Raw genomic sequence first — 15,235 nt, 5'->3', positions numbered from 1 at the left:
AAGGATGTCCTGGCAAATGCCTCCCACGAGAACCTTGATGTTAGTTTAGCATGCCATTTGATACCGAAACCCAGAACATAATTATTGCTAGCTGGCGGAAGAGGAGCATGTGTCAAGACAAATCATCATCAGAACCTAGGCTTCAGGGACGTCGATGCTGCAAGAAAAGCGCTTCTCTTTGCCTGTGTGTGTTTGAGTGGATGTGAGTGTGTGAGAGCCTTACCTGCTACGGATGCTGTGCTGAGTTCTCTACTTTCTGCCCCTGTAGAGAGAAGACACGGCTCAATGTGTAGACCTTCTCCCTCTCCAGCATCTCCAGCCTCCAACCCCAGGACATCACTAGTACAGGTGAAAACAAAAGCCTGTCTCAGCGGCCATCACTCTGCCAGCAGCACCTCAAAGCCATTCAAAACGCCCAAAGACAATCTACTTACCTCCAGCAGCAAACAGCACACAGTCTTTCCTGCAAAAGGATCAAGGGATAAACCATGGTGAGTGTCGGATGCTGGCACCTAGCTACTGTCTGTCCCCTGTGCTGTTTCTGTCCCCACAGGAAAGTGTTTACCCTCTGGCTTTGTTCCTGGGTGTCACATGCAGGAATTTGGGGAACTAAGGAATGAAGGGACCGAAACTCAAAATGATGGAAAGATAAACTTAAATATTAGAGGACATGTGAGACCTTTAAAGTACCCTATGGGCTGGGCATGGTGGCTCACGCCTGTAATCCCAGCACTTTGGGAGGCTGAGGCAGGTGGATCACCTGAGGTTGGGAGTTCGAGACCAGTCTGGCCAACATGGTGAAAACCAGCCTCTACTAAAAATACAAAAATTAGCCAGTCATGATGGTACACACCTATAATCCCAGCTACTCGGGGGGCTGAGGCAAGAGAATTGCTTGAACCTGGGAGGCAGAGGTTGCAGTGAGCCAAGATCATACTACTGCACTCTAGCCTGGGCGACAGTGAAACCCCAGCTCAAAAAAAAAGGAATACCCTATGGCTTACATGAGACTTTTTTATTCTCTTGAGAATTGAGCCAAGTTCTATCTAAGAAAAGGGTAACAGGGAAATATTTCTCAGTTCCACAGTCACCTCTCAACAGGGAAATATTTCTCAATTTCACAGTCACCTCTCAATTTTCCACCCCAGTTAAGAGAAGCTTTGGTGTAAAATCAAAAGCACTGACAGTTGGCCTTGCATGGAGCAAGGCCATGGCCCTACCCCCAGCACTGGGTCCCAGGTCCCATGGAATAGTGGAATAGCCACCCGCAGAGACAAGTGATTGGGAGCTGACCACGGGAGAGAGAGGAAAGCCAAGTAGAAGGTCGCCCCTTTGGTGGAGTGGGCAACAGCTGCTTACAGGTGGCTGAAAAATCAGAGGCTTTTTCCCAGGCACAGTAGCTTACACCTGTAATCCCAGCACTTTGGGAGGCCAAGGCAGGCAGATCACTTGCGGTCAGGAGCTCAAGACCAGCCTGACCAACATGGCAAAACCCCATCTCTACTAAAAATACAAAATTAGCCAGGCATAGTGGTGCACATCTGTAATTTCAGCTACTCAGGAGGCTGAAGCAGGAGAGTTGCTTCAACCCAGGAGGCAGAGGTTGTAGTGAGCCAAGATCATGTCACTGCACTCCAGCCTGGGTGACAAAGTGAGACTTCAATTCAAAAAAAAAAAAAAATCTGAGGCTTCTAATTCATTTTGTTATCTCAACCCTTTCTAAAAAGTCAGAAAAGGTTGCCTGTGGAACAGACAGATAGGAAAGCAAACTTAACAAAGATGAGTATCTCCAAATGCTGTTGGCACCCAGCTTGGAGCACTTAAGGAACTGGCTTCTGACAGCACCTCTACGCTTATCTTTCAAGCCTCGAGAAGGCAGAGAGGGATAAATGGGGAGTCCATCTAATTTATGTATTTAAAGAAAAAAAGTGTTCGATTCATTAATGACAGTTAATTGCACTAAAGTTTGTACCTAGGCAAGCTGTGGAGTAAAATCATCCATCAGTGGGTTTGTCACTGCACGCTGGAAATTATGATGACTTAGTAAAGAGCTAATTATGTCAGATCAATTATAGAGCCTCTTGTGATGGAGTGGAAAGGTGTAGGCTTGGCTGTGGAGGAGTTACCTGCCATGCAGCTGGGCCTCAGGGGCAAGCTTTGTTCTCCTTGGATTGTTGGGATCACGGGTCCATCCTGCGGGAGGCCGCAGCTGGTTAGGGAAGACTCAGCCTGAGAGTGATGGCTGCCCGCCCACCAGCCGTGGGAGTCTACCAGTCACTACCCTGCAATCTGTCTTATCTGTGACCTGAGAATGTGCCTGGGAGTTTATTTACTGGGGCTGCGTGGTGTCCCAATGTAACCACAGCTCTGGAGTCATGCCTGGGCACAAATCTCAGCTGGGTGACCTTGGGCAAGTTTTTTGATCGTACTGTGCTTCCATTTCCTCATCTGTAAAACGGGGCCAATAATAGCTCTATTCCATGGGATTGTGGTGAAGATTAAGTGAGCTAATTTTTATAAAGCAGCAGGCACAGTATCTGGGTCATAGTGTATGTTCAATAAATATTTTAGTATAATGTCATCATTATTATTATATTCACACGCGTGCCAAAGGACAGAGCTTCCATCCTGGGATAAAGATTGACAAGTCAAATCTCTCTAAAAAAAAATTAGAGAAATGGCCCTTCAGACTCAGAGTGAAGATAAAAATTATCAAATAATTTATTCAGGGTCCAGAAATGGGCTACAGAGAAACGAAATAAGGAAAGCCAGGCCAGGAGCACATAGCCAGGAGGAGACCCAGGGGGCTCGGGGAAGTTCATAAATGAATTCTCCTTGTAAAAGAGCAAATGAGGGGTCTCACATCACCAAGAAGCACTTGCCCAAAAGACAGACTTTCAGGGAGACCATTGGATTCAAATCATTGTCATTACTCAATGCTGTCCAAATCAACACACACTTCTTAAGACCTGCCACAGGCAAGTCCCCTTCAGCTAGGGGTAAAAAATGGTTTTGAAAGAATCTGGCCTGGCTCGATGGCTCACGACACCAGCACTTTGGGAGGCCAAGGTGGGTGGATCACAAGGTCAGGAGTTCAAGACCAGCTTGGCCAACATGGTGAACCCTGTCTCTATTAAAGATACATAAAAATTAGCTGGGTGTGGTGGTGTGCACCCAGGCTACTCAGGAGGCTGAGGCAGGAGAATTGCTTGAACCTGGGAGGCAGAGGTTGCATTGAGCCAAGATGGCACCATTGCACTCCAGCCTGGGCGACAGGGTGAGACTCCATCTCAAAAACAAAAAAGAATCTGAAGAAACTAGCCCAGGTCCAGAGATGAGCAACCAAGAGAGTTGTAAGGAGGGAGATAGCTCATAGTGAAAAAAGCCTTCAAAAACTAGAGCACTTACGTATGGGAAGAAGAGAAAGGCATGGGCAATTTGCCATGCCTTCAAGTTGGTAAATATTCTGCAGACAGAACGAGTGGTGTGCTGTGAATGAGGCTGAACCATGGATTGCAGTGGTCTGCGCACTGTCCTCCCCTCCCATCTGCCTGGCTGTCATCCATCCACCTACCATGTCCAGGAACGTGAGTCAGGGAAAAGATAGAGTCTCCAAGGCTGGGAAGATTTGGCTTTGAGCTTTAGAGGGCTCAGCCTCAGTTCTGAGAGGTATCCCAGAGTGCAGCTCTCCAGACCTGTACTGAGCTAGGAGCAAGAAGCCAGTTCAGTGCGTGTGGTGGCTCACGCGTGTAATCCCAGCACTTTGAGAGGCTGAGGCAGGCAGATCACAAGGTCATGAGATGGAGACCGTCCTGCGAACATGGTGAAACCTTGTCTCTGTAAAAATACAAAAATTAGCTGGGCGTGGTGGCGCACACCTGTAGTCCCAGCTACTCTGGAGGCTGAGGCAGGAGATTCACTTGAAACAGGGAGGGGAAGGTTGCAGTGAGCCAAGATTGCACCTCTGCACTCTAGCCTGTGACAGAGCGAGACAGTCTCAAACAAAAAAAAAAAGAAAGAAAAGCAAGTTGAAGTCTGTGCCTGCCTCTAACTTTCTATGTGTCCTTGAACAAGTCACTTTCTTCTCTGAGTCTCATTTTCAAGCCTGAGTATTTTGGAATTCTATATCAAAGTCCTACCAAAAATTCACAAAGTTCCTCACTGCCTCCTGAATTAAAGAGTTAGTCCCTCAGCCCAATATAAGGGACCTCTACAAACTAGCTGCAACCCCCAAGTCAATACTGAGTATCCAATACCACCCTATTACACCAGCTTTCCGCCCATCTCTACCCCTGGTACCTTAGCCTGGAATAGCAATCTGCCTTTACTCAACATTTAATGAGCACCTATTGTAATACTATGTGTGCCAGCTCTATAACAAGCATGGGGGATACACGGGACCCACTGTTGTCACACAGGCACCCTTGTGCAAGTTAGAAAAAGGTCTGGATGCAGGCCTGGACCAGGTGCACAGTTGACTAATGGCCTTCATCCCACACTCATTTCCTGAGCCAGGCATCCTTTCGCAGTGCATAACCTTTACAACTGTACACTGCAGCCCCAGGCATACAAAGTAAGACACAGATACCGTCTTAGGGAGTCTGTCAGTAAAAACATAAGCTAACACAGGACAAAGTGATAAGGACTATGAGATCGGTAGCAAAGGAGAAGGGCACCTGACCTAGGCTGTGGACTCAGGAAGGGTTTTTCAAAAGAGGTCACTTCAGTTAAACTCAAAGGACAAGGAGTAGGAAGGAAGTAGACAAAGAAAATGGGATTAAAATGGGAAATTTTTAATGTTATGTCCATTTTACCACCAAAAAAAACATTTTTTTTTTTTCTAAGAAAGTAGGAAGGGTGGCCAGGCACGGTGGCTCACACCTGTAATCCCAGTACTTTGGGAGGCCAAAGCACGCAGATTGCCTGAGGTCGGGAGTTCAAGACCAGCCGGACCAACATGGAGAAACCCCATCTCTAATAGAAATACAAAATTAGCTGGGCATGGTGGCATATGCCTGTAATCCCAGCTATTCAGGAGGCTGAGGCAGGAGAATCACTTAAAACCAGAAGGCGGAGGTTGCAGTGAGCCAAGATCACGCCATTGCACTCTAGTCTGGGTAACAAGAGCAAAACTCCATTTCAAAAAAAAAAAAAAAACAAAATAGGAAGGGTGTCCCAGGCAAAGGGAACAGAATGTGCAAAAGTATTTGCATGTGGGGAGAGGCAGGTGTGAAACTGGGTCGGGGAGTGAGGCCCAGATTATGAAGTTCTGCTGTATGTGTTAAGTTCAGGAATTTGGACTTCACCCTGGAAATTGCAAAGAGGTGTTAAAGGAGCAGTTTTCTGTTGTAGTCTGGTCACCGTGACAGCCATGTAAAAGGATGGCTGTCACGGGAGAAGCAGCAAGAACGGTGAGGATGTTGTGTCACCCAGGCGAGGCGTGATGACAGCCTGGACCCAGCAGTGGTGTGTACAGAGTGGCTGGATGAGATAAATATTAAGGAGGGAAAACACCACAGGACTTTGGGGCTGGTCATATGTAGGTCTGGAGGACAAGGGACAAGGGTAGGGATTAGGACAGCTGAGTTGTGGTCCTGCCGCTTCCCCAAGGGAAGGACAGTGAGGGCCAGAACTGTGGGAGGGAAGGGAAGGATGAGTTTGTCTGGGTAGTCAGTGGATTTTGACGTATCCGAGAAATATCCACAAACAAATGTGAGTGGACATTGACTATTTGGAACCAGGGGTCGAGAGACAGGTATGGGCTGGGACTGGAGATGCGAGAGTCATCAGTGTAGATGTGGGCATGGCAGCCGTGAGTACAGATGGTGCTTGCCAGGGAGCTGTATGATGTGAGAAGAACAGGCCAAGGGTGGTGCCATGGAGGACTGGGACAGGGGAAGAGGCACCTGAGGATGCTGCGTCTGCTGAGTCCAGTGTTCTTCCCACAGCGTTCAGTCCCCTTCTCTCTTGGCCAAAATCCTTACCATTCTCATTGCCCGTGTCACTGGCTACCTTCTCTTAGTGCCCTTTCCTCATTCACTTCCTCCTTGCCAACAACCTGATACGCTATCGCCCTTCCTTTAATCCCCAGAGTACTTCATTTTTACCTCCTGTGCAAAACTTGCTCTGGTCTTCCATAGACTCCACTTCCTGTCTTCCTCCTGCTCAGTTCTTACCGCAGGGCCTCCTATATGATAACCTCTCACCAGCTCAACAAGCATGGTGCTCTTGGCGGTCAATATTTGTCAAATTGAATGAAATGGATGTGACCATTGAATGGGATTTTAAGATTTCCATTCCTGGAGATGGCTAACCTTTTGTCTAGAATTGTTTAGACTAGCCCTGTCTGATAGAAATATAATGTGTGTCACACATGTTAATTTTACATTTTCAAGCAGCCGCACTGAAAAAAAGTACAAAAGAAACATGTGAAGTCAATTTTTAATAATACAGTCATTGGCCGGGCATGGTGGCTCACGCCTTTGATCCCAACACTTTGGGAGGCCGAGGTGGATGCATCACTTGAGGTCAAGCGTTCAAGACCAGCCTGGCTAACATGGTGGAACCCAGTCTCTACTAAAAATACAAAAAATTAGCCAGGTGTGGTGGCACATACCTGAAATCCCAGCTCCTCAGGAGGCTGAGGCCGGAGACTTGTTTGAACCTGGGAGGCAGAGGTTGCAGTGAGCAGAGATCTTGGCACTGCACTCCAGCCTGGACAACAAAGCAAGTGAGACTTCACCTCAAGAAAAAAAAAAAGTCATGTGCTGCATAACAACTTTTTAGTCAACAGTTGTCCCATAAGATGATTATACCATATTTTTACTGTAGCTTTTCTTTTTTTGTTTTGTTTTGAGACGGAGTTTTGCTCTTGTCACCCAGCTGGGGTGCAATGGCACAATGTCAGCTTACTGCAGCCTCCACCTCCCAGGTTCAAGCAATTATCCTGCATTAGCCTCCTGAGTAGCTAGGATTACAGGCACACACCACCATACCCGACTAATTTTCATATTTTTAGTAGAAACCAGATTTCACTATGTTGGGCAGGCTGGTCTCGAATTGCTGACCTCAGGTGAGTGATCCACCTGCCTTGGCTTCCCAAAGTGCTGGGATTACAGGTGTGAGCCACTGTGCCTGGCTAGCTTTTCTATAATTAGATATGTTTAGACACACAAATACTTACCCTTGTATTACAGTTGCCTACAGTATTCAGTACAGTCTCATGCTATACAGGTTTGTGCCCTAAGAACAAGTGGCTGTACCATATAGCTTAGGCTCAAGCACCTTTTACACTTGACAGGACAGATCCCGCCCAGACCAGCAAGAAGAGGGTGATCCATTGGAAAAGTAGAACTAGTCACTTTTTTAAATTTTTTTGAGACCGGGTAGAGCTCTGTCGCCCAGGCCAGTGTGCAGTGGTTTGTGTTAGTGCACTCTGTGACGGTAGCATGATGAAATCACCTCTCATTGCATTTCTTAGAACATAGCCCTGTCATTAAGTGACACATGACTATCTTCTTTAACCTAATATATTCAAAATACTACCACTTCAACATATAACCAATGAGACAGATTACAATACTTTCTATTCATAAGTCTCCAAAATCCTGCTGTATTTTATTACACTTAACAGCACATTTCAATTTGGACACTAAATTTTCATTAGAAATATTTAATCCACTTTTAGATTTCATAAAAACTATAAATTATAAAATAGATTGACATACCCAAATTGTTCTATATATACTTAAACATTTTCTAGGCCAGGTATGGTGGCTCACACCTGTAATCCCAGCGCTTTGGGAAGCTGACACCAGTGGATCATGAGGTCAGGAGATCAAGACTATCCTGGCCAACACGGTGAAACCCCGTCTCCACTAAAATACGAAAAACTAGCCAGACGTGGTGGCGCATGCCTGTGGTCCCAGCTACTCAGGAGGCTGAGGCAGGAGAATCACTAGAACCCTGGAGGCAGAGGTTGCAGTGAGCCGAGATCACGCCACTGCACTCCAGCCTAGCAACAGAGCAAGACTCCGTCTCAAAACAAACAAACAAAAAACATTTTCTAATAACTGAATCAAGTATCTGTTCTTAAATTTTAATGAACTAAAATGAAATTTAAAATCCTGCTCTTCAGCTGCAGCAGCCACATTTTATTTATTTATTTATTTGTTTGTTTATTTATTTTTGAGACAGGGTCTCACTCTGTCACCCAAGCTGGGGCTGGAGTGCAGTGGTATGATCTCAGCTTGCTACATCCTCAACCTCCTGTGCGCAAGTGATCCTCCCGCCTCAGCTTCCCAAGTAGCTCAGACTACAGGCACATGCTGCTATGCCTGGCTAATTTTGGTATTTTTTATAGAGTTAGAGTTTCACTGTCTGGAACTCCTGAGTTCAAGGGATCCACCTACTTTATCCTCCCAAAGTGCTGGGATTGCAGGCGTGAGCCATGGCACCTGGTCCCCACAGTAGCCACATTTTAAATGCTCAGTAGCCTGAAGTGGTTAGTGGCTGCTGGATCTAGACACATGGGTCACGGACCCTGGGTGGGACCCTCTGGTTTTTTCATTTCAAAGGTGTGTTAATTGGGCTCCTCTGATCTCTTTAAATGTCACACTCCCAACAAGAGTTGCTGAATTCCAGCCCCTTTTTCCCCTTGGTCTGGTGCTGCTGGGTCTGTGGTGGAAACAGACCTGGAGGACCTGCATCAGGCGGTGCAGAGAACCCGCCACCACCCAAGTTCTGTTCCATTGCTCCACGTGAGCTCTATATCGGCCCCTACTGGCCAAGAAAGCATAAGCAGTGCTAGCCCCTGCTGGCCCGTGGCCCTTGATTAGATTTAACAGCAGGTTAGGGATGCCGTTTCCAGATAGCTCAAATTTACATGTACAGCAATGAAAACACTACTCTAGAGTTCAGGTCGACCTCCTGGCATTCCTGCACAAGGTTAAATGGTCTGTGGTTTTGTTATTTTCTCCTTCATGTGGCTGAGTAGGTTAAAAAATAACTGCATTACAAGAAAGGGTAAGGCCAGGCATGGTGGCTCACACCCGTAATTCCAGCACTTTGGGAGGCTAAGGTGGGTGGATCACCTGAGATCAAGCAGTTAAGACCAGCCTGGCCAGCATGTTCAAACCCTGTCCCTACTAAAAGTACAAAAACTAGCCAGGTGTAGTATAATCCCAGACACTTGGGAGTGTAGTGTAATCCCAGGCACTTGGGAGACTGAGGCAGGAGAATCTCTTGAATCTGGGAGACAGAGGTTGCAGTAACCTGAGATCACACCGCTGCACTCCAGCCTGGGCAACAGAGCGAGACTGTCTCAAAAAAAAAAAAAAGGGGAAAACAGAACATTGCCACATTACCAGGTTTGTCCCCTGCAGAACTGCCTGACAGGACACATAGGCTGCCCCACATCCCTAGCCCTGCACGCAGGCTCTCAGAGCCCCCTTCCACTAGTTCACTGTCCTGCTAGTGGGGACCACCTTTGTGGGAGCCCAAGGTTAGGGATACCTGGCCACCATCCCACAGCATTGGCATCTGTGTAATTGATAAAGTGGAGGGAGGTGGGTAAGATGACTCGGTCCCCAGGTAAGAATCAATAAAGAATTATGGCTGTTTGGCTTTTTTGAACTAAGATTAGCATTTCAGCTTTTACTTATGAGTCCCTGCTCAGCCATAGGATCAGACCCTGGCACAGTGACCGAGTCAGCCAGTCTGACTCTCCCAGCTGCTGTCACTTCGGCTACCCTGATCCGACCTGGAGAATTGATGCGGAGCTCCGACCCACTGATGTAGGCTGAGGTGTGCAGGAGGCAGGGAGGAGGTAGGAGGAGGATTTCCTCCCCTGGATGGCTTGTTGCCTTCTCTTTAGGCCTTATCAACCCACACGTGTATGTTGAATGCTAAATATGCTCAGCTATTAAAAATGCAGGAGATGAGCCCACTGCTCCAGGAGGAAAATGAGCCAAAGCAAAAGAAAAATCAGCAGACTCCCTGGCCTCCCTGTGCGTGCCCTGCAGCAGGTGGGGGAGGACTCCCTCTCCTCAGGTAGGTGGGCTCCTCTCCAAATGCTTGGAAATACCAGGCGGGTCCTCCCAGAGCCACTGGGGCTGAGGGAGTGGAAGTGCTCTGGAAGTCTTCCCAGTGCTTTATGGAGAGGGAAGTGATCACTGAGAGGCCCTGGCCAGATGCCTGTGGGAGAAACTGGGCGGCTTATCTCTTCCTGCCTGGTGCTGGCATGAACTGAGGGCAAGACCAAGGCTCAGGATTGATGGCTCCCTGAAGACACAGGGAGTCATCTCAGGCTGTGAAATATGAGCAACCCAAGGAGCCTCAGATACTGCAGGGCCCTACCAGTCTGACTGTCCCGCATTCCTCAGCAGGATGCTTGCAGTCACTACTCCCTGGCCTCCTTGCCCCTCGCTCTGCCTTTTCTTCAGGCCACCCCGCACAGCCCACCAGGGTGATGTGTGCCCCTGCTCTGCCTACAACTCTTTGGTGGCTCTCAGTTGTTTGCCTACAGAGTAGAAGTTTAACATTTTTGTGATGGACTTCAGGGGGAAGGGCTAAGAGAGGGTGGGGTGATAGACTAGAATATTCAAGCATCTGCGGTGTGGGGGAAGGGGCGTAGTGTCCCTTCCGGGACAGGGAGGCAGTGGGAATTTCAGCATCTAAGTGCTGCCTGCTCACTGGGTTTTCAGATGAGCAAAGGTAAGGACAATGGACAGCTCCTTGGGTGTAAATGCAGCCAACCTTGTGAGGTCACAGAAGTGCTCAGAAATAGGGAATCCAGCCTAGGGAGGGAAAGTAAGAGCAAGACAGCTGGGGAAGGAAGAAGATGGGCTGAAGCAGCCAGGCACTGTTGCTCATGCTTGTAATCCCAGCACTTTGGGAGGCCAAGGCGGGTGGATCACTTGAGGTCAGGAGTTTGAGACCAGCCTGACCAACATGGTGAAACCCCATCTCTACTAAAAATATGAAAAGAATTAGCCAGGCATGGTGGTGTGTGCCTGTTATCCTATGTACTTGGGAGGCTGAGGCACGACAATTGCTTGAACCTGGGAGGCAGAGGTTGCTGTGAGCCAAGATTGTACCACTACACTCCAAAAAAAAAAAAAAATGGCCTGAAGGAAAGAAGAGGGATGAGCCACAGAGATCAGTAACCATGGTCCTTCATGGCTGCGTAGCTCATTATGATGTGTAGATGCTTTCATAGCCCAATCATACTTGAGCCTAAAGAGTATTTTGTGATGAAGATAAGAAAACAGAGGCCCAAAGAGGTGAAGTGATGGGCTGAGATTATATATACAGTGGGACAGCAGAGGAGCTGAGACTCGATCCCAGGCCCGTCTGGCTTCCAGTGCTGCAGTAAGGAGCATCACCCTCGGTGCTGCCTGACGTCAAGCCCATTTTGCCCTTCATTGAGTGGAATGACCTGGGGCAGCGTTTCTCAGCCTCAGGATCCCCATTTATGAAATTGGGGGTGGAGATTAAACACAGCATTGCATGTGGGTGCATAACTCACTGCTTGTGTCTGTGCAGTATGTGTCACCATGAGCACACACTTCACCTTTGTCATCGCCCAGTCTCTTCTCCTCGGAAGAGGAGAGGCAGCTGCAGCCTGATCCCCACCTAAGCATTTGTTCTTACCAAGCCTTGGTGGGGTGCCAGTTTGGCTTGTATTGTGTTATATGATTTAACCTTCACTGAGAACATTAATTCATTCATCAAACATTTATCGAGGCTTTCCTAAATGCTAGATAATGTATAGGCTGCTGGGAACATTCCAGAGCGACATGTATACTGGGATAGGGTTCCCATTGTGAGGCAGCTCACAGTCTGGTCAGGACACATAGATGTCGAAATAAAACCTTGCCACAGGACATGATGAGTGCAGCAGAAACACCTAGGAAGGAACAGGAGGCACTGGGAGAGGAAAGGATGTTTCCTCCCGATCTGGACAGATGGGGTGTGTTCACCCGGAGAACGGGGGAGGGCACACCAGCAGAAGAGCCCGGCCCAGGGAAAGGCACAGAGCCAGGCTGGTGTTCAAGGAGAAGGGAGAAGTCCAGTGAGTCTGTGAGAGAGGGTAGCTGGGCCAGGAGGGGTTGGGGGGAGCCAGGCTGTGAAGTTGTACTTGGACCTCTGGGCCATGGGCAGCCCACAAAGCCTGGCTTGTTCAGATTTGCATTGGCTGAGTACAAACAGATTAGAACACACAGAGAGGCCAAGCCAGAATGATTGCAAGGGATGCTGAGGCCTGTTTAAGAGGTGGACTTTGGTCAGACTGACTTGTGGGTGACTGTCAGGGAAGAGCTGGTTTCGAACTGGATGTTGATGATGTTAACATGGAGTTTTCTGGTTGTTGTTCTTGTTTGTTTGAGGTGGAGTCTTGCCCTGGCTTCTAGGCTGGAGTGCAGTGGCACGATCTCCGCTCACTGCAGCCTCCATCCTGTGGGTTCAAGAAATCCACCTGCCTTAGCCTCCCTAGTAACTGGGATTACAGGTGTACACCAACATGCCTGGCTAGTTTTTGTATTTTTCGTAGAGACAGGGTTTTGCCATGTTGGTCAGGCTGGTCTCAAACTCCTGACCTCAAGTGATCCACCTGCCTCGGCCTCCCAAAGTGCTGGGAATACAGGTGTGAGCCACCACGCCCAGCCTGATGTTGCTAACATAGAGTTTAAAAAAGAAAGTCTATTTATTTTGGACAGAGCTGTCCTAAGTTTGCTGTAGGTCTGTGTAAAGAGTAAACTCTTTTTTTAAAATATGGCAAAAATGCCATTCAGAATAAATTTTTAAATGTTTAAAAAGAAAATGTGCTTTGTTTTTTGAATGGAGGTGGTTCAGGTGCAAGGCTGCCTGCCCAGGACTGGATTCTAATACCAAAAAGGAAAAAGCAGAGTGAGTGAGTGATGCCCAGGAGAGGTAAGGTGCTCCCAGGGGCTTTTCCTCTGGCAGGAAACTGGGAGCAGCAGGTGTCAGGGTACCTGGCCAGAAGCCAGAGCACTGATCAGTAGCCTGGGATGCTTTGCCATTCCCTCATCTCTCAGTGTGCTCAGAAAAAGCTTCTTTAAGGCCAAAGGCTGAGGATGGGAGCCCAGGGTCTCTGCTCAGGGTGCCAGCTCCCAGCCTTTCTGGCAGGGGAATGGAGGGTGTTCTGAAAGGAGTTGCCCTGCCTTCCCTTGGGTCAGTATTGCCTCCAGCACTGTTGGGAAACAGTAACTGTCTGAACTGTACTGGCTGGAAGGCATTACACAGAGCAGCTTGCAGCTCGAACAGCAGGAACCAATGACCTCTGGTGGCTGCAGAGGGGAGCGCTTCCACTTGCTGCTCCCGAGCGGAGCCTGTTCTGGGCCAGTGCCGGCAACGGGTGCTTGGGGCTCTGCCTCACCCTGCACCGGCACTCCCTGCAGAATCCACTTGCCTCCTAATATCTGCTTTCTCAATTCCTGCCCTCCAAGGCTCTGATACCATTTCCGCATTGATGTGAATTTCAGTGGCCATTCATTGGAATTGTGTGACTCTTTGTTCTCATGTGCGGAGGAAAGGCACTTAGCAGGTGCAGTTGATTTGGTCTAGGGCTGTCCTTAAAACCCTCCTGGACTCCCTGCCTGAGGCCACACTGCTGCAGACACAGCTGGTCCCAAAGGCAGCCTGTGCAGTATCGTATGCCCCACTGCATGAAGGCTCGATTTTTCCTTTTTTATCTTCTCCTGTTCTCTGGCTTGCATATTTTTTCACAGTTCTAGGGCACTAGGACTCCCCAGGAATATCAGGACACTTAGTATCCCTTATTCACCCAGCAGGTTTGGAGACCACCTTCTGAGCTCCATGCCTTGGGAAGCCGTGAATAACAGAAGTACAAGAGAGACTAACAGACCAGCAGGGAGACCTGTGCTGAGGCCTCCTGCTTCCAGAAAACTGGAGCAGCCAGAGCGGAGAGCTCCAGTGCCTAACATGCTTCAGGATTGCAGGAGACCACATATTTGTACACGAAGAGGCTGGAGTTCTTCCTTACTCTTCTTCCAGAACGTCCTCTCCAGATGGGACTTTGAACCACTAGTCCAGGCTTAAGCAGTGCCTAGAATAGGAGGGATGGAGAACTAGGTGGGATTGCGAGGTAGGGCTGACAGGTCCTGGAAAAGGGTCATTGAGTCTGGCCCCACCTCGTTCTGCTTTTCCTCTTCACTGCACCACCCAGAAGGGGTCCTCTACTCTGCATGAATGTGGAAGGCCGCTGCCCCCACCCACTGCTGGTGCTTCTGCCTCCACCCTGTCTACCCCTCCTTCTATTGTGGGACCAGAAGGGACTAAGGAGACAGAAGGTTTCTGATGGTGACCATGATTTGCACCCCACATATAATACCCTATCAGGGGGATGAGAGCAGATGCTGGGATCCCCTCTCCCTTTTTTGTTTAGTTCAGGTTGATTGAGAGTCTGCTATGTGCCTGCCACAATGCTAAGCACTTGGTATCTATTATCTCATTTAATCACTTCAAGTATCTCTTGTCATCTTCATTTGACTGATAATGAAACTGAGACATGAAGACCTGAGATAAGTTAGGCGGGGCAGCCACATATGCTTGTGTGGGCTTTGCACTGTGTAAGGCCACCCCACCAAGGCAGGACTGAAACCAACGCTCCCTCCTTACCAGGCCAGCTGTCCCCTTTCTCATCCTTACCAAGTCCTGATGGGCTCACTGAGGCCCTGAAACCTGGTAGCCAGAAGGCTGTGATACCCCGTAATGCATCCGGCCACAGAACAGTCAGGATTTGAGTCTAGGTTGGTCTGATTTGAAAGACTGTATTCCTAAGCCTTATCCTAAACTATCTTGAAACACTCCACACTCTATGAATTTGCCAGAATATTGACAAGGCACAGACCTTCAATTCAGTCATACTTGTTCTCCCTGAATTTATTTGATTTGCTCCTGGCCATTTTTACAGTTCTTCCAAGTCAGCTAGTTCATTTTTTCCTCCCACTTAACTGACTCAGGAAGAAATCCCACATCATTCTTCTCAGCAGCTAATCATCTCTTAACCCAATTGAGGAACAAAGTCTTGGCCCATCATCAGAGTCACCAGTGACAGTCTGACCTTGGTGATGGTGGGTCTATGTCAAGCTCTGCATGGCACCACTCCAGGCTAGAATTGAGCCCTGCTAACCCATCTTTCTTTTGCCTCTGCTGTCAGGACCACTCTCCCGAAGCTGTGTGTTGTGACCACATT

General features: G+C 48.4%; 1 protein-coding gene across 20 annotated transcripts in view; it reads left to right on the top strand.

Annotated features, from left to right (window-relative positions):
- The window catches only part of ATXN7L1 (ataxin 7 like 1), a 271,983-nt gene that overhangs the window by 210,420 nt on the left and 46,328 nt on the right, over positions 1-15,235 (top strand). For all 20 annotated transcript variants that reach the window (XR_004728046.3, XM_078343118.1, XM_035254059.2 and 17 more), the window contains one exon: positions 269-491. Coding sequence is in view for 19 of the 20 variants with exons in the window: in XM_078343118.1 (XP_078199244.1) it covers positions 269-491 (223 nt within the window). In the remaining variant the exon portion in view is untranslated. The remainder of the gene's footprint in view (positions 1-268; positions 492-15,235) is intronic.

The sequence above is a fragment of the Callithrix jacchus genome, chromosome 11, assembly GCF_049354715.1.
Source record: "Callithrix jacchus isolate 240 chromosome 11, calJac240_pri, whole genome shotgun sequence".
Lineage (NCBI taxonomy): Eukaryota > Metazoa > Chordata > Mammalia > Primates > Cebidae > Callithrix > Callithrix jacchus.
The sequence above is the reverse complement of the archived record's forward strand: the minus strand, read 5'-3'. Positions and strand labels throughout refer to the sequence as shown.